Source organism: Glycine soja, chromosome 7 (assembly GCF_004193775.1).
Source record: "Glycine soja cultivar W05 chromosome 7, ASM419377v2, whole genome shotgun sequence".
Taxonomy (NCBI): Eukaryota; Viridiplantae; Streptophyta; class Magnoliopsida; order Fabales; family Fabaceae; genus Glycine; species Glycine soja.
The window spans coordinates 42,303,067-42,322,544 of NC_041008.1; the positions used below are offsets into that span (position 1 = coordinate 42,303,067).

A 19,478-nucleotide genomic window follows, 5' to 3' on the forward strand; every position below is an offset into this window, starting at 1 on the left:
CTTTTTTCCTAAACCAAGGATAGCTTTAAGATATGTTTGATTTAGAAGAAGAAAAAAAAAAGTAAAAGGAAAGAAAAAGAAGTACAAAATAAGATAATATTTTAGGTTGTTTAGTAAAAAAAAGAAGTCATTTCTTCTTTCTTTAGTTGTATGGTAAGTGAAAGAAGAAATGTGTATAAATTAAATGACACAAATATTCTAAATATAAAAATGTGATATAAATATAGGCATTTGTGTCTTTTATGACTATAAAAGCTTTTATTCTTCTTTTTTCCTTCTAATTCGGAAAAAAACTTTATTAAGTGGAGTTCACATAAATTATTTTTTCCCTTTGTATTTTATCATTACCCAACAAAAATTTCAAAATGTGATGTTTTTTCTGCTTGCATAATCATTTCTCTTGTTTTAGCTCAACAAAATAGAGGATAAATTGCTAGTTATTGGACGATTGTTTGCATGAAAGACAATCAATGGTGAAAAAAATAATGGTTTAGATTTAGGAGTGATTAAGTTAGTGTTATCAAATATATCAGCTCCTTTATTTGACCGTTGGTCCAAATTGGGGGTGGTATGCACAAGTTTCTCACGTCACTCGAGGCTTCAACAGTTCAACTGGTTCAGGAATCCGGTAGTCTTTACATGATTCCCTTCTACTTCGTCGATGTTTGACACAATGCTTCGTATTTTTGCATGCAGATTTTTTATTTCTTTCAGTTTTTCAGGCCATAGTAGCTGTCCACAATGTTTTCTCGCAGATCAAGTGGAAGAGGTAATCTTCATAGTGTTTTTTTATCATAAATATGAACCTGTTTGTCACCTTTGGGGGTCTTTCATTGCTTATAATCTGCTGGTTACAACAATAATTATGTTGCAATGCACTTTTTCCCCCATATAATTTGTTTTAATATTATTTGCATTTGATTACAAAAAAACAAAACTAAGTGCATGCATGCCGGTCAGCAAATGCATTTTGAGTAGTTCAAGTGTGCCTGGATTTCCGGTGGAAGGGTCTAAAAGTATGTTTGAGAGAAAAATGAGTTTGGAATCATGTTTAATTACTCCCTAAAAGTATGTTCGAGATTAAAATTTTGTCTCAAACTGAATTTCGGAGAATCAACACTTGGGATACTTTTGCAAATATCAGTCTGCAAACTTTAATCCAAACATGCTTTAAGTAGTGTTTTTGCATGAGTTGTCATTCATTAGTGTGTAGATCTGAAACTGAAAGATGAAACTTTGTCCTTAGAGTAAAGAATTTTGAACTCAAGATCTGGTCTAGAGTAGAACTCCCAATAAAAAAGTTGGGCAAATCTCCAGTATGGAGAGTACATTGTTAAAAAAACAATTTTTTACTCTCTCCCTAATAGTAAAACGCACCAACAAAAGAAGAGATGAAATAATAAATAAGAAGAAACAAGTAGCAACAGATCATAAAAACATAAAAAAAGAAAACAAAATACACATACCGGCGTAAGGGGAAGGAGGCTGCGGCGGAGTTTCGGAAGGGGGAAGGGGGGCTCTCGGCGAAGGGGAAGGAGGAGGAGGCTGTGGCGGAGGGGAATGGGGAAAGAGGCCGCTGCCGCGGCGGAGGAGGCTGAGGCCGAGGAAGAAGAGGCGTAGGATGAGGAGGAGAAGGAGAAGGAGGCCATGGCGGAGGAGGTAGAAGAAAGGAAGAAGAGGCGTAGGATCAGGATAGAGGGCCGAGAAAAAATCGAAGAAGAAAAAAGAAAGACGAGAAGAGGGACGGAAGGGCGTAGAATAAATTATATTTGATTTATTAAATATTTTAAAAAATTATCTAAGATCTATCACAACAAAATAATAAAAAATTTAAGAAATCTTTAATCTTAAGTGACATTACCATATCTACTAAAAAATGATGTAAGATTTCGGGGTTGTAAGCTAGACTCAAGTAATGCTAAACCACTAATTTGGCCAGCAAATTTGATATAATATTTGGGATGCCAAAGACATATTGCGTTCAAGCTATAATTTTAAACAAGTTAAATTACTGATCAGATGGTCCCGGAATTATTTGAGAATTTTCAAGTAGGTCTATAATTAAACTAAATCTTTTTTTTTTTTAATTGGGACCCTAACTCGTTCTTACTGAGTTTTACTACTCACAAATCATGATCTGAAAATAGTCCTTTCGACTTCACAATTTGAATCTTGTGTACAAAACACTATTTTTATAGTCTGACCACTAACTACTCGAGTTTTCAGAATTTGACACTCGTAAACTTAATACTAGTTATTAAATACCTTAGCAGGCACTTCAAATGACTGGTTATGCAAAACATGTCAACGGCGAATCCCTTGTCCTGCTGAATAACGTGTTTGCTTGACTTAGCTTAATCCATTTCATATGTTTTCCTTCTATGATTGTTGATCTTCCTAATCTTAGTTTCTGTTTTAGTCAGCAAACTTTTTGAAGAATAATCATGATTGGAGAGTTAGTGATTCCTTGAAACTACTTTATGTTACATGCATCATTCTTATTTGTCAAGATAAACTTTCACCTTAAACATTTATCTCTATCTTCTGTTTTTTCTTTTTTCTTTTTCTTTTGCAGTGGCTAGTGGTAGAGTTGCATTAGAAAATGGAGTCCCATTACCACTGTTGCCTGATCCTAAAGCAAATTTACAATGGGATGAGGTTAAACCACTTTCAGGAAAACCATACTGGCATAGTGTTCTTTCGCCTACAAATCTTCAACCCCGTTATAACTTGGTAATTTTGTACTTGGTTTTACAGAACCCATATGCTATTTCATTCGTTTTTAGTAAATAAAGACAAAAATGATAAAGAAGCCAAATGACCATAATTTGGTCTAATAAAGGACAGACTTGACTAAATTCAATGTCTCTTGTTCTAATGCTTTTGTTGATGCATCGTTATGTCTAACTTATTACCTCTCTTATCATGGTCTTATATTTAGTTAAACATACTCATGGCCCCACTGATTTTAGCACATTTTATTTTATGCTTGGAAACATTGGAGTTTAATTACTTCATCAGTTCATTTGTTGTTTCATAAAGGTCCATGTGTCTATAGTTTGGATTCACATCCGCATAACTCAAACGTGGATCACAAAAGCAACTTTTAGTTGTTTTTGGTGCATCTTGACATGAAAATTTGATCAAATGTGAATCACAGATGTTAATCCAAACATGAAAATTTGATCAAACGTGAATCACAGATGTTAATCCAAACACGCTATATATCATAGTGAAAATTGATTTCCTTACTATGCCTTGAGAAATGTTGAACACATTGAGGCACACAAGACAATTTCATGTTTGTATACAAAGGAAAATCATTTTAAAAATCTTGTATTGTATATAGATGCCGGGGATGAACTTGCGGTCAAAACTTCCTTCTAATGAGGTCCCTACTATTCTCATCTATGGGGGCAAGAGCTGGGACATGGTGTATTATGGACAAAGCAAACAGAAGGCTTTTGGTGTCACAGGCTGGAAAAAATTTGTTATTGATAATTGTTTGAGGGTTGGAGATGCTTGCATTTTTGAGCTCATGGAAAGCAGTGACAAGAAAGTCATACTTGAAGTTCAAATTCTTAGAGGTGACATCCCATCTGAATGGCTTGGAAATGAAATGATCATAGGTCAAGGGAATGAAATGATCATAGGTCAAGAGAATGAAATGATCATAGGTCACAGTCGGGAAAATCCAATTGTCCTTAACTAGTATTCTAACCATTTATGTATTTCATTTTCCTTTTCATTCTGCGATGGTTCAGGGTTATTGGATAACTTTAGTATGTTAGTATATGGATGTTGTCCCTGCCTCAACTTGTTAGGAGTAGTGAATTTACGTGCTATGTTGAATGTCTAAATTCTAAATACCAGTTGAATTTTATTATTGTCATCAGTACTTTTAATTTTTGAATACTTTCTAAGCAAAAAGTCACCTTTTATCTTTAAAAAATTTCTCTCAATAATATTTTAATTACAATTTTTGAACTCAAAATAACCTAATCCAAACAGACGTGAATGAGAACCAAATACAATTTCAACTTTCAACCATGCGGATTGCAAGCATTCATACAAGTTATAAATCCAAATTTGACTTGGAAAGAAAAGTTAGAAGCATACAGTAATAGTGAGCTGGGGTAGGGGTATTGACTTGGTGGGGTTGGTAATTTGAAGTTTGAACATTTCACATTTTTACCCTTTTCTTCCTTTTTAATGGTTCTACTTATATCGGAGTTTTAGTAAGGAAATGAAGTGCGAAGGTAAAGAATGAAATGGAATAAAACATACCGATCTGTTGTTTGGTTGTTTAATGCGTGGGGGGAGTGAAATTCCTGCAATTCCTCCTCAGTCATCAAGTTTAAAACATTTAAGCATACACACACCAAAGTGGTACATGCTCATTCAATGCTACCTTAATCTCCAACTGATCATAATATCAAGGAACTTCCAATGTACAGGGACAACATTAGCTAGTAACTAGTAAGGAGCGTTCAATGTTCTGGTGATCATAATAATTCCCTGAGCAACAACACCCTTCGTCACTATTACAAAACACATGGACCAAGATTAAGCTTATGACAACGCTCAACTATCATGTAATGAAGTATTAAACTTCAACCTCAAGTCTTCAGGGCATTCACTAAGGACAACTTACAAAAACAATAGACAAAAATAACAGACGCTCTGTTCTTTCAGGTGAAGCCAGGAATTTCTCCTGGCATTGGAGCTAACTCATTCTTGCTAAATTTCTCCTCATCATAAAATGTGGCACGCACCACTCTACCCCCAAAGTACCGACCATCAAGGTCAACAAGTGCTTTAGTTGTTTCTTCGGATCTCTCAAACTGCACAAAGATTCTTACTGCTTCATGAACGGGGAAATTTGGCTCTGTTATCTCAAATATCAGAACGCGGGTTACAATTCCATATTTGGCACATTCTGATCCTACCTCATCTTCAAGCTCGTCGTCTACCTCACCAGGACCCACCTTCAACAAGAAAGCACATATAGTGAGTCATGTGTAATCAATTAATCTACATTCTACAACACCACCAATTCCATTTTAGGATGAACTAATGCAATCACTCTTGAGCTTTTCATGGCATAGATTAACCAGTTAGGCATCAAGGTATGCAAATATGCACACTTTTAAAATGAATTGTTTGGATAAACTTCTTCATAAGTACTTATAGAAAAAAATAAGAAACTAAAATAAATTGAGTTTCTGTCAAATTTAAAATTAACTTATGCACTTAACTTTCATAGAAGATATATCATGTAACTTCACTAAAAGCAGAGGTGCATAAGTTTACACCTATGGAAGAAGCTCAATTCATTTTACCTTCTTATTTTCTTCTCCTATAAATACTTGTGGAGAAGTGTATCCAAACAAGGCTCAAGTGTAATTTCAGGATACAAACACACCATCTTGTGAACACTTGGACTCATGATGGAAATCATAACTATTGCATAAACTACAATTAATGTAAAAAGCTGCAACCATTTCCTACACGAGAAAAGATTAGTGTGCAGAATTCCAATTTTTGGTATTCGAAAGCACTTCAGCACAGTTTAAATTTTGGTTTTTGTGGGAATTCGGTTTAGGAGAACTATTATTTATTTTCATCTTAGGACAGACTGCTTATTCTCTACTCTTCAAAGAAAATTTCTTCTGTTGATCAATGTTAACAAAAACACGATCAAATAAACACTTCAATCTGATTTGTTACTTCAGTGGTAAAAAATCAGCACTTGTAATGTGCAAAAAGAGGATACAAATGATGCACACCAATATGTTTTAAAACCCACTGTCCAGACACAAACTATGAAACAAGTCCAGAAATATTTTATCAAGCACTTAAGTGAGTGCACAAAGTTAAAAGTGACTTGGGTATTTATCAAGGTCATAACCATAAACTTCCCAAAAGAATGAAACAGAACTTTGAAACTATAAAACAGAGACCGACAAATTTTAATTATTTCAAAATATTATGATAGGAACCTCCCCTCTTGGGTCTCATCTCAAAAAAACAATTAAAAAAAAAATGGCTTATATCCTATCCTATGATAGCATTGTGAAAGAATGAGAATAAGTTCAAAGAAGCAAACGTCCCTAATTCACAATTTACAAACACATCATAAATTAGGAATTATGTATATCATTCCTTCATACTGCATTAACAACATAATACTTTGAGAGCAGGGCACTTGAGAAACAAGTAACTCGTTTACAGTGGAAGTAAAAAGGCATTAACCAAGATATCTCAAGCTAATTGATCAGCAAATTAACAAGCTAAATATACCATAAGCAGTGGCATTCCTGATGATCCAACACTTAAAAGGATGTAAGATACTGATCAGTACATCACTATCAACTTCAACGACAAAATAAAGAATGAATATGTGTCATACAGGCATGCTTCTCTGTTACGAAAAAGGATGATGTTATCAGTGAAAATTATATTTGAATAATGAATCTTTAAAGGAAAGAATGATGATGATTTAATAGGATTTTTCACTAGTTTCTACTTGTTGCATGAGTTAAGATTTCACAAGCATAATTTCTTGAGACCAACTAACATGAGCTTCTCTTCATGCTTAGAGAAAACTAGGGGTTAAAACTAAACAATTTCTTGTTCAAGGAGTGCAGAGTATACTCTCATTAAAGAAGCATAGAGGCACAATTCCTATTCCATTCTTTCTAAACTTCTTTTGGTAAACAAACTTCAAAATTCAAAATGTACATTTATCCTCAACAGATGCTGCTCTCAAGCACATTCATTCCTCATCTATTTTTACTTGTATGTCTATTCATCCACCTACCTCACCTAGAGGGATAAGACTATTATTATTGTTGTCTATACATCAACCTTTAAATTCTCATCTCTTCTGCAGTTAGTTATTAATAACTCTTGTTAACAATTCACTTGTCAGCATGCACCACCATAGAGCATTTCTGACCTTACAGCAGTCGGATGAATTTTCCTGAGTTTGAACTTTGAAAGTCACTTTATGATCCCAATTCCCAAATTACACAACATATATTTCATCCACCCAACTAGAACCTATATGTGACAATACCATCAATCTCCAGTCACTGAGAAAGATGGATCCAAGATACATAACCATGCAACTTCTGTATAATATCATCCACTATTTTCACCTTTTAAATAATGCTAAGTTACCAACTCGCATCTTAATAAACATCTGTTCCATGAGATTTGTCTTTTGCGTACTTAACTAAAAATCCTATACTGGTATGCTTTACTCCACAACTCAAGTTTAGAATTCACCCCTACTCTTATCTCATCAACCAGAAATATATCATGCACAAGAAGTATGCATTGAGGCACTAGTTATGACCAATTTTTACACAATACTACACTTTTACTTCAAGCCTTGTCCTCTGTTTGCATTCCTAAAACCTCAAGTGAAGCACTATCTCATCCAAATTAGCACCAATCAATGATAGACTAGACGCCTTCCCCACATTCTAAAAACACATTGGATCAAGTATCTAAACTAGATGGTAGCTATTTGTCAATGGGAGTTTATAGTTGAAGTTGGTCCATAATGGCTATATTGACCATTGCTCATTTAGCAGCCAAGTACTACACACATATCTATGGTCATGGCCACAACGATACTATTTTCTGTAGTCACTAAGATTGCCTCAGTTCAGTCCTTCCTCGTCATGGCTGCTGATCAGTCCAGCAGTGACCTCTTTATCACATTGACAAAAAAAATGCCTTCCTAGTAATTTATAGGAGGAAATTTACAGGAGTAAGCTTTTTTTTTGGAGGGGGGGGGGGGGGGGGGGAGTCTAAATTGGTGTTCAAGCTTCATAATCCTTGTACAGACAAAAGCAGTTCCTTGAGTTTGGTTAGTCCACTTCAAACCATTATTCATGTATTTGGCATAACTCCATGTTAACATTGGGAATTTGGTTTACTATCAGCATCAATCTCCTGATCAATGCATCAACCTTTTTTATGAGGATGATGCTATAGTCACAAGAAACATATTTTCTTTACCTTCAAGTGTGGCAATTGCATGTCAACCCTCAGAGACATTGTCAGATAAACAAAGGTAGGACATTTAATATGAATCTTCAAAATCAAACTGAAGGTCTAGTCATGAACCATTACAAGTGAAAGTGAAAAGCACAATTTCTATTTGATAAACCAGACTGATTAGCGGAAAAAAAACCCTAGTAAAAAGTTCAACTATAAGAATATAATAGCTCATTGCGTTGAATCCAAACACAAAACCATAGGTTATTAAAATCACATCCATCGCCCACCAATCCAAAACATCGCAATGCCTCATCTTTTACAAAAATAACAAAATAACAAACTAAAATGCGAAATCTTCACCTAAAATCTAAAGTTAACACAAGACCAGTTCATCTAAGGCAGCAACCTCCAAATCAATTGGCAACTACCAAGCAGAGAAACAGCCACAGAACAAGCTCACAAATTACCACATAAAACACAATCCTGACCAACAATCACAAGATTCAGTAAATTTCAGCATCACTAAGAATCAACAGCACTTAACGATTAACATATCAAAATACAAATAAGTCAAAATAGACACACAAATGTGACATTACCATGTTCCTGAGCAGCAGCACCCTGGTAGGCACACCATTGAAGTTAACACTCTTCACTTTCTTGCTGCTGCTATTATTGTCACTGGCATTCACAATAACCCCGGCTCGTCTATCTGTTTTCTTCGCCATCAAAGGCGTGGTGATCCCCTGTTCCTGCTTCCCCAGCCCCTGCCCCTCCTTCCACCCCATCTTCGCCATCATTCGCTGTGCCGCTGTCATCTGCCCGCCCGCCCCGACGCCCAATCCCCCGGTCTCCGACTTCCCGATGCTAAACCCGTCCGAATTCCCCGGCAGCGGCGGCGACGGCGATCTCGGCGGCGCCCCCGCCGCCGCCCCGCTCATCGCCGCGCGCCTCCTCCACGCCTCTTCGCCGGAAACATTCAGCCTCGACGACGAAGAATCGTTGTTGTTGTTGTAGTCTCTTTCTCTCTCTTTTTCTCTTTCCTTTTCCCTTTCCTTCTCTTCCTCTTCCTCCTCCTGGCGGCGGCGCTCGAGCTCGCGCAGCATCTCGGCCTCGCGGGCTTTGCGCTTGAGGTCGCGGCGGTATTCCTCGTAGTCGTTGGGCCGGGCCGGGTCGTACTCCTCGAGGACGGTGGACTGGACGCCAACGAGGGCGGGCTGGAGGGGGGAGTCTTCCGGGGGAAGGGCGGGGGTGGTGGAGGAGAGGACGGGCTTGGCGGTGGGCTTGGGCTTGGGGTGGGCCCGTAGGAGGGTTTGGGGGGGCGCGAAGAGGGAGGCGGGCTTGCGGAGCGTGGCGGGAGCCATCTTGGTGCTGGAGGACCAGACGTTGGGGGTGGGCTTGTTGTCTTCCTCGGCGGAAGAAGGTGGAGGAAGGTCTCCGTATAGACCACCCAACATTTTCGAAATTCGAATTCAGAAGAGAAGAAGGGGAATGAAGAAAAGATGGATAGATAGATAGATAGATTAGGGATTGGGGCATAGCACAGAAGGAACAAAACACGCGCGCTGAAAACACTGACAGTGGCGGCTGAGTGAGCTCGATGGATCGATTTCACGGTTGCGCCCTACTCGATCGTGTCGCGGCAGAGGATTCATGAACTTTTTTAGTAGTCTTTTGAGAAAATAAATAAAATAATAGCCAAATTCGTCTTTAAATTTGTTAAGCAGACGACAGTTAATAGATTTCTGGAAGATGAAGAATTAAGATTTTACGTTCGAATGTAACATAATCGCTTAGTGCCATTTTGATTCCTGATTAACACGTATTGTTATTTTGTCCTTCAAAATATTTTCAAATTTTCAATCATCAATTCTCATGCATGTTATATGAATTATTAACCTGTACTTATATATATATATATAATCGTATTCTCTCATTTTTTTAAAATTTTATCATTTAAATTATATTAAAAATATTATAAGTGACTATATCATAATAATAAACACTAAGTCGAGAGCATTACTAACAAGATCTGGTAAGATTTTAAATAAGATCTTTTATCCAAATCAAATTATTATCTTTTATGTTATTAATATGTGCAGAATGTTAAATTAATTAATTAATTTTATAAAATAATGTAATGAAAATAATTAATTTTTTATTGAAACAAATAATATTTTGTTATTTCTTGAGTTGAAAATAAATAAAATTTTTGACAAAATTAAATATTAAAATCGATTTATGATATATAATTTTAAATCATAGAATCATGCCTTGACGTCTTACTTTATAAATTTTTGTCACATCAACCTAATCATGTGTCATTTCTTCTATAATATTTTTAAACTCCTCTTAATTTTTACTATTATGCAAAAATGATTACAATCACAAATAATGTTGGTGGTTACATCCTCAATTAGCACAGTTACATAGTTCAACATAATTGTTCACACACAAGTAATGAGGAGTGCCCATCTACTAGCAACAATGTTTCTTGGCTACAATGTGATATAGTGATTTCCATAAAAAAAATTATATTCTTATATATCCATGAACTACCCCATAACTTATGGACTTTTCACCCATTCTTACTCCATTGCCACCTCAAGCTAAATATTTTTCTTTTTGGAGTTTTTTCAGATTTAATTTTTTTCTTAATTTTCTAGATATCTTTGTATTTCCCTATCTTTTCTTTTTCTTTTACCACTTTAATTTGCATAGGAGGAAGAGAAGTTTGTGCATGTATGTTATGATGGGAATCATGCTTTGATTACAACAAGAGTTGTGATTTTTCAGCAATTGAACAATATTGGACAGCCATTAGACAACCACCTATATGGCATTTTTTATATTACACTTTTAAAAAAAGGAAATAAAAGAATAGTTTGAATTTAGAATAGAAAAGTTGGCTCCTTTAAGTTACAAATCGTATTTCCTCTCTGTCAATTTCTCTCTGCAACTTTGTGCTCCACTTCCTTTGGCAACTCCCCACGTCGACTTCCTTCTTCAACTTTGACTATTGTCAATGATTGAACAAAGACATTAGAAGGTTTGGCTTCTTGCTTTCATATTAGCTTGAGTCGTTTAGGTTTTTACCATTCCATTTGCTTTATGTAATTTTATCTCTGCTTCCTTTTGCAACTTTCGGTTTGCACTTTCATGTTTGACTTCGAGTATTGTCAACGGTTGAACAAACACATTAGTAGGTGCATTTTCTCTTTCTTTGGTCTTTGTCTGGTTTCTCTATTTTTTCGTTCTTTCGTTGTTGTTGTTGAGTTTATCATTGATTCTTCTTCTTCTTCTTCTTCTTCTCTCTCTCTCTCTCCTAGGATAGGATTCATAAGGTTAGGTATATGGATGATAATGTGATGAGAATGAGATTGAAAACAAATTAGCCAGTGATGATGAAATGGTGAAAAGGAAGAGGAAGAAAAAGGTTTCGAGTGAGTTGAGTGGTGTGCAATTGAAGATATTTGTGTTAAGTGATGTTTAATCAGAGCCACTTAATTTTAGTAGCAATTTAATCAGTTTTTTTTTTTTATGTTCAATCCATAATTCAGACCTTGAAAAGTCTCCTTATTCCTTCCTTGTGTTTGGCCCCTAATTAGACCTCCATTTCCATGAAAAGATCCTTTGATTGGTTAGTTTGGCCTGCTTATTACTTTATGATTGTTTTGAATTCTTCTTGGTTTGTGGCATGGAAGAGCCCCTTAAAATACCCATAATAATAAATGATCTCACTATGATTTTAAGCTCTAAATCTCAAGTAATAGCAAACTTGGTATGTTTTCCTTTGATATGTTGTTCTTGAATGAAGATTTTCCTTTGTACATGACAATGTAAAATAGGCTTGATTTTTCTATACAACAAAAGAAAAGTTTATGTTATCAAGTTGTGTATCTTTTGTCAATTAAATTAGTAATAGATTATTAATTTTAAAGTGATATGTTTCGCAACAAAATAAAACAACTTGTATGGCTAGTGTTTTTTGTGATTGCATTTGACTAATTGCTTTGTTCATGGGATTCCTTTTTGTTTAATGTTATAATCATGTTTTTATTTAAGATTGAAAAGGTAAATGCTCCTCATTCGAAAAGCTAGAGAACTTTTGAACATGCTATCAACACAAGATAAATTTCCACCAAAAGGTAAGGTTATCCTTTACAATTTCTTGTTTTTTTTATATATTTTTTAGTAGTAATGTGTTTCAACTGATAACATTAAAGCATACTTGTAGTTGTTTAATATGGTTTTCTGGTTGTAGGTGTTTAGATAGTAACTATGTACATTCAAACATACTTGTTATAGGTGTACATATGGTTTTCTGTTTTTTCCCATTGCTATCAACTCACAATGGTAGGAATTGATGGTAGCTACATGGTCTTCTGATAAAGCATATCTGGTTCATATGATGTGCCATTTTACATAAGCACCAACTTAGTAGATTCGATGAGGCTTATTAATATATATTTTTATTTGTGTAGTAGTTAGAATGATTGTTATGGGATGAAGTTAAGTCGGAGTGTTGTAATCAATTGACAACATAAATTTGTGTATAATATTTATACGTTTAAAGATGATGTGTTCAAATAATGTGATTATAATGCAAATCACTACGGTGTGTCATTGTAAATTAAAGTTTCAACTACTAAATATGTTTTCTCCCTCACTCGTCATGTTTCAAACATTTGCCACATTTGAATTGCTGTCAAATTTGGAATTGATATTTGTAGCTCTTCTAACTCTTTTTGTAAGTAGCTGACTCTTGAATTCGTAGTGTCCATTCTTTTCTAATTGTCTTCTTTGCAATAAGCCTATTACCTTGTTTTTCAAAATAGGAATTTAAGTCCAAGAGTATATATCAATATTTTGTCGTTAATAAAGCAATTGTTCACACAACATTATCATAATGAGACACAACACATCAACTAATATGAAGTGGTTCATTATGAAGCATGGACGGTGAATTTCCTTTTTAGAACTATACTCTGTCATTCAGGGATGAATGCACATTGTTAATTATGGGGGAAATTGCGCCCACTTAGTAAATTTTTTTATTTGAATATTTTAAATAATTATTATTTTTGCCCCCATAAAAAATAGGTATTGCCTCGTATGCTAATTTTTAAAAATAAAAGAATGTAAAAAATAAAAAGAGAAAATAAATTGGTACTAATATTACCTACTTGTCCTTTAAATTTGTAGAAGTTTAGATATTTTTTATATCACAAGACTGTGTATTTTGTAAAAGCTTATGATTGCTACTGCTTGTCTTAGGCCTATCAAGTGAAAGATAATGACTCAGTAATCTACTGACAACGGATCATCCAACAATAAGTATTGTAGCTTGACCCAAAGGTACCTTTAACAATATTTGGTTAGTGTCAGACAGATATAAGGTTAACTCAGTTTTTAATTTTAAAGACAATCATTATTATATTAAATGAAAAATTGGCTTTGTTGCTATTAAAAAGGAGTTAAAAATGACTTATTTTTATTTTCAAGGTTGATAGCACTTGTTATTTAGTTAAAATTAAGTTAGTTACTTAATTCAACATCATATACAAAATAGATGATTAGCTCGTATTGTTATATGGTTACCTCTTAATCCATTTTCTTTAACTTTATTTTTTGACATTATTCTTACAATGACAAACTAGCACTAATACTATGTGTCCTAGGCCTTTAAAAGTAAAAAAAATAAAAATGCATCAATTATTTTACTGAAGACATGTGATTCAATAGTTACCACTCTTGTCTGACCTAAACATTTCTTTGACTAAGTGGTTAGTGCTAGATGCATACAAGGTTAAATGAGTTTTTTATTTAGTTAAAGACAATTATTATTATTGTATTACATGGAAAATAGACTTCATGACTATTAAAAAGAACCACAAAATGGTTTGATTTTTTTTTTAGGTTCTTAACATTAACGGGCTAGGGCTAGTGTCAGACAAATACAAGATTAACTCAATATTCAATTTAGTTGATACAATTATTATTTTATTGCAAGAAAAATTGCTTTGTCGCTATTAAGGATTAATTCTTTTTTGTCAAAGTAAAAAGTAATGCCTTAAGTATGTGACTGAACACATGTGAATCAATAGTTATTATCGATAATGTTTGTTTGGTAAGATATTTCGGTTAACTTTTAACTTTTTTTACTAGTTGAAAAATTTATTTGACTGTTTGGTAAACAAAATTTTTTTAGTAATTTTTAACATTTTTTGAAATACTACTTGAAGCAGCGCATTTTAAAACGCGAGCTTCTAGCTTTTTATATTTTTTTTTCATTTTTATCTTCAATATATTTATCCAAGTTCTTAGTTACCTTTTTTAAATAAACTATGATTGTATTATTTTTTTCTCTTTTTTCACTTTTCAACTACTTCAACAATTAATTTGAGTGAACACTTATAATTTAATAAGTTAGTTTTTTAGTTTCCAGTTAGTTTTTCAAGTAGTTTTGCCCATCATAGCGATTGTGGGCTGGGACTCACCTAAACATACCTTTAAACACCTTTAACAATAATTGGTTACGGTCATATGAATACAAGGTTAATTGAGTTTGTCATTTAGTTAATGACAATTATTATTCTGTTACGTGGAAAATTGACTCCATTGCTGTCACACAAGCTATAAAAAATACTTTAATTTTATTTTTCAAAGTTCATAACACTAACTAGTTAGTGCAATACAAATAGAATGTTAATTGAGTTTGACATTTTGTTAATCACAATTATTATTGTATCACATAGAAAATTGACTTCATTGCTATCAATGATTAAAAAATGGTTTTATTATTGTGTTTGAATGTTCATCATTGTTATTGGTCAATTAAAATTAACTTAGTAATAAATTTTACAAGTTTATCACATATACAAAATATACAATTAACTTTAGATTCATAAATGGTTAACTCTAAATCTATTTTCGTCAAATTCCTTTTTTCTAACAAGATTCCTCCAATGACATACTAACATTACTATTGTTTGTCTTAACCTTTTAAAAGTAAACAATAGTAGGTCAAGTCCATTATTAAGGGCATGTCATCCAATAATTACTAGTGTTTCCAAAACACAAAAATGCATTTTACATCAACTTAATAATGACAAACGAATACAAGGTTAATTTAGTTTGTCATTTTGTTAAAAATACATTTCTGCACTACATGAAAACTTTACCTTGTTACGGTTAAAAAAGACTAAAAAAGACTTTCCTTACTATGTTTGAAGGTTCGTAATAGTTATTTTTCAATTACAATTATTATAGATACAAAATATCTGGTTACCTTTGGATTCGTAAATGGTTAACTCAAAACCCATTTTCGTCAAATTCCTTTATCTAACATTATTCCCTTAACAATTCAAGTGTATTAACTTTGAATTTATAGTATCAAAATCAATCTCCATATAAAATTCAGTATTAAACGTTGTATTGAAGTTTGTGTCTAATAACTCTGGAACCCTTCTTATAAGTAAAAATGAAGGGTTACAATTGACCCTTAATTCAAACTATGATGAAAAATAAAATAAGGAGAAAAGAAAATGAAAAAAACAAAAGTGAAAAAATATATCCACCTTGACCTAAACTCACATGAGATAAATATCAACATTATTTTATATAATTACAATTGCTAAATTTACACTAAAAAATCTTCCATCCTTTTGCAATCGACATGTAAATGCCAATTCTAGTGTAATGCTTGTCATTACTTGTACAAGTGTACATTTGTACTTTGCCTTAAAATATGAGAGTATCCGTATTATGTGAAAGAAATTTAGTTAGAAAATATGAATTTAGTGGAGTTTAATATGTTTATTTTCTTCGGAAGTTATGAGAAGATTTATACTTCTCTAATATCTTAACTTCTTGTTACATGTCCTTAATGTACGAAACTGACAAATCTAACATATTTGTTAGCTGAAATAGGAAAGTTGTTTTCTATTTTATTGCTGCAAGATAAATTTTTTTTAGGGGATGAACAACTACTCAAGGGTTAAGTATAAGCACACAGAAATACACAAAAAAGAACAAAAAAAAGGCATATAAAAAACATAAAAAGCCATGGTGGTTACTTGTTTTCTTCTTTGTTCTTTCTAATATTATCATTTTCATTGAGATCTTTCACCCCAAATGCACCTTCTCCACCCCCTAATTCCATATAATAATATAATTAATAACAAAGAATAATTAGAAAAATGAAAAAATTAGATAAATAAATACATGTGTGGTATATGTGAGAGGGGTTACTTTGATTAATTGTATTGATAACACTAACCATCATTCTTGTTGATGTAATTTTGGGTTTGATTTCTCTAATGGTGGGAGGAGGGAGGGGTTGGGGGGGAGGTATTGGTCCTCTATGATAACCAGCAAACAAAAAAAAAAAAAAAGATGAGGTTATATTCACCATGATAAAGTGGGATTAGGGTGGTTAAGGAAGGATCCAAGCCAAGGCATTCTGCAACATCTCTTTTTACGCATAGTTTACAATTATATTCACCAATTAATCCACGATTCATTAAATCATGAGGCTCTTGCTACTCATATATTCTCTACATGCATCATTCAAATTTAGATCCATTTACCCTTAATCTGGTTAAGTTACCAGGTTTGAAATATAGGACTTAGGAATTAGATAACCTTGCATAGAGCATGAATACATAGGACTAAGGACTTAGATAACCTACACTTAGGTTCTATTTAAAATGTCAAAACAAAATTAGGGTCTATCATCTACAGAACCAAGGTTACATTAGCATGAAAATCCAATCAAAACACAAGTTGTCCACCAAATTCTTATGACATGTATGTAAGAAAATATTGATATAAATTATAGGAAAATGCAACTGAGGTGAGGTCAATTAAGTTTAAAAGTTAAGACACCAAACTATTCAATTATAAAATGGTCAATGCCAATTCAATTGTGCATGTTACATAGTAATGTCAAAGACAAGGTACCTACACAAGCAAGATTCAACAATTCCATCAAGTATAAGTCTTCCATTTTCACCTTTATGATTTCTATTGAGTATTTACTCAAGAATGCACTTAACAGTATACATAATAGGTTCAAGTTAGATTACTTGACATAGAATTCACAAGTTACATGCTTCATAATTTAAACCCACCGCTCACACAATTTAAGCGATTATGCATTAGGCACACAAGCATCTTATCACATTCTAGACATCTCCAACTTAATTTAATCTATTGGCACTCAATTAAAATCATGTATATCATAGGTATACTTCCAGGATAGATTCAAATAAGAATAACAAGCATGAAAATTACAAAGTTGCAAGCTCCACTGATTCAAATTCATAACTCAATTATGAACCATATGATTTCAAACATGTTATATAATCATACTTTCATATCCCAAGCACGTGTAGCTTTAGTCTAATCAATATCCATGTAATAAAAAATCACATAATACACAACCAAAATTTGCATCGACCAATGCATCCTACATCGAGAAATTTGATTTTGGAAGTGTAGTTCAACATCCTCTATATCCAAATTTCACAGTTACCATAGAGATTACTCTTCTAACCTAAAAGTCAAATCACAAATTTGGAGAGTAAAGCGAAAAAAATCTACATGGCTACTTCAACAATGCAAGAATTTTAGCTCATCAATTACCAAGAAAGAAATAGTAATAACATCAATGCTTTTGGCCATCAATTTTAGTGGCAAATAAAATAAACTTTTTAGAAACCCAACAGAAAATAATTTGAAGTTTGAATTAATGAGCAATAGAGAATACAGACAATCATACCTTATAATATCAATCCACTGTACTTATTGACAATGTAAAGATTATAAAGTGTTGTCATTCAAAAAACTTTTTCATAATCTAAAATAAAGGTGAGGGTGAAATTTAACAGGAAAATTTTCAAAATCATACTCATGTATTACCATAATAACACTATCTCAAATTTGCAGTAAAATTAACAATTAACCAACCTCATTTTTGGAACTTGATCGAGTGAGTTTTGACACCACATCTAGTTGTTTTAACACCGGATTTGCCATGAACAAGAAGATTCCACAAAAGATGCAGTTGACACCTTCAAATATAGATTCGACGGCCATGGTTCTCAAGAAGAGATGTTACCTTTTGCAAAAGAGATTCATTGGGAGAGAGTGGTGGCGGAAGTGGTTGGTGGTTCGTCGGGAGCGACACAAGGGTTTCACAATCCAAAAAGGGACCTTTATGTTTTCCAAATGTATTATTTTGATCATTTTTCAATATTTTATTACAAAGATTAGTGTTCTATTAACTTTTAAATTTTAAAAAAGGATCAAAATGATAGATTTTAAAAACATAAAGGACTAGAATAAAACTTTTAAAACTTAATGAAAATAACTGTGAAATATAATGGACCAAAAGTGACATTAAGTTTTCTTATCCCATTTCTAAATTTTGTATTTTATAAGTCAAGACAACACAAAAAAAATCATATTTTTACTAATTAAGATAAATGAATTAATATAGGTGGTATATAACGTAACATGATGTTACATTATGCAGATTCTCAAGCAAGGATGGTGCTTATGTTTTGTTGTGCTACTCATGTTTTAATTACAAATCGACAACACTAATTCACATACTTAATTTTTTTTCTATTGCCTTGAGTTCGACTCTTAGTGAAAGCACCAAGATGTAACACAATATCTAAACATATATTTTTGGGGTTGGAATATGATGCTAAAAGCTAAGGAAACAATGATGATGGAGTACAGCACATAGCAAGAGAAGATATATTGGATAGGGTGGGATACATAGAAAGTTAAGAGATTCATACCATCACTCTCTCTTCTTATATTGCAAATCCTTTTGTGTGAGGATTACAACCTTTGAACCCACGAAACCCTTGAATTACACCCTCCTAAGAAACCCCCTACTATTATTCTATCTTTAGCTTAGGTTCAAATCCATATTGGACAAAATCTTGTTTAGGTGTCTTGAACAAGTCCATTAAAGGTATTTTAGGATAGCATGCATGCCGAAAAATGTATGAAGGTGATGAGAGTTATGGGTTAGAACAAAAAAAAATTAAATTGTGGTCTTGTAATAGGTTACTTGGAATTTGCAAAGGATCCCTCAAGATGCTTGGTGTTTTTGTTCTAACCCATAACTCTCGTCACCCTTCATGCATTTTTTCGACATGCATGCTTTTCTTAACGATTAACCACGCTTTAGAACTTCAACTAGAACTTTGCTACTAAGTTTATTGCAGGACTAAAACATTATAAAGGAATAAAAAAAAGAAGTCAATTGCTGTCTATATCTATGCCTTTCTTTCTTTTTAAAACAACTTTTGTTTTTATCCTGAGTCATGCTCAAGTTTGAACAGGCCATTTTCAACTCACTATTTTGTGACAAGGTTGGAATCCAAGCAATGCGATGAAGAAATGTCCATAGAGTCTTGACACCTTGGATTTCTCAAGTT

At 33.3% G+C, this 19,478-nt stretch overlaps 2 protein-coding genes and 1 long non-coding RNA gene across 8 annotated transcripts; 1 reads left to right on the plus strand and 2 right to left on the minus strand.

The window, feature by feature from the left end:
- The first annotated feature begins 446 nt into the window (after positions 1–446).
- Positions 447–3,896, plus strand: LOC114419817 (B3 domain-containing protein Os04g0386900-like). Of its 6 annotated transcripts, none has more exons than XM_028385616.1 (4): positions 447–628; positions 715–769; positions 2,576–2,733; positions 3,350–3,896. In XM_028385616.1, exons 2-4 carry the CDS (start codon positions 742–744, stop codon positions 3,710–3,712), a joined length of 549 nt encoding a protein of 182 aa, XP_028241417.1. In that variant the 5' UTR covers positions 447–628; positions 715–741; the 3' UTR covers positions 3,713–3,896. The 6 variants fall into 6 exon arrangements, with proteins under 6 accessions (XP_028241417.1, XP_028241414.1, XP_028241416.1 ...); XM_028385613.1 differs by having other exon boundaries at positions 448–628; positions 723–769; XM_028385615.1 differs by having other exon boundaries at positions 531–568; positions 697–769.
- A 494-nt stretch (positions 3,897–4,390) lies between these two features.
- On the minus strand, positions 4,391–9,776 carry LOC114419816 (DNA-damage-repair/toleration protein DRT111, chloroplastic-like). The gene is made up of 2 exons (XM_028385611.1): positions 8,616–9,776; positions 4,391–4,988 (listed from the first exon to the last, which is right to left on the minus strand). Exons 1-2 carry the CDS (start codon positions 9,471–9,473, stop codon positions 4,692–4,694), a joined length of 1,155 nt encoding a protein of 384 aa, XP_028241412.1. The 5' UTR covers positions 9,474–9,776; the 3' UTR covers positions 4,391–4,691.
- A 6,043-nt stretch (positions 9,777–15,819) lies between these two features.
- On the minus strand, positions 15,820–18,255 carry LOC114419819. Its single transcript, XR_003668306.1, has 2 exons — positions 17,989–18,255; positions 15,820–16,170 (listed from the first exon to the last, which is right to left on the minus strand). It is a non-coding gene; the product is annotated as an uncharacterized LOC114419819 (long non-coding RNA).
- Between the last annotated feature and the right edge of the window lie 1,223 nt (positions 18,256–19,478).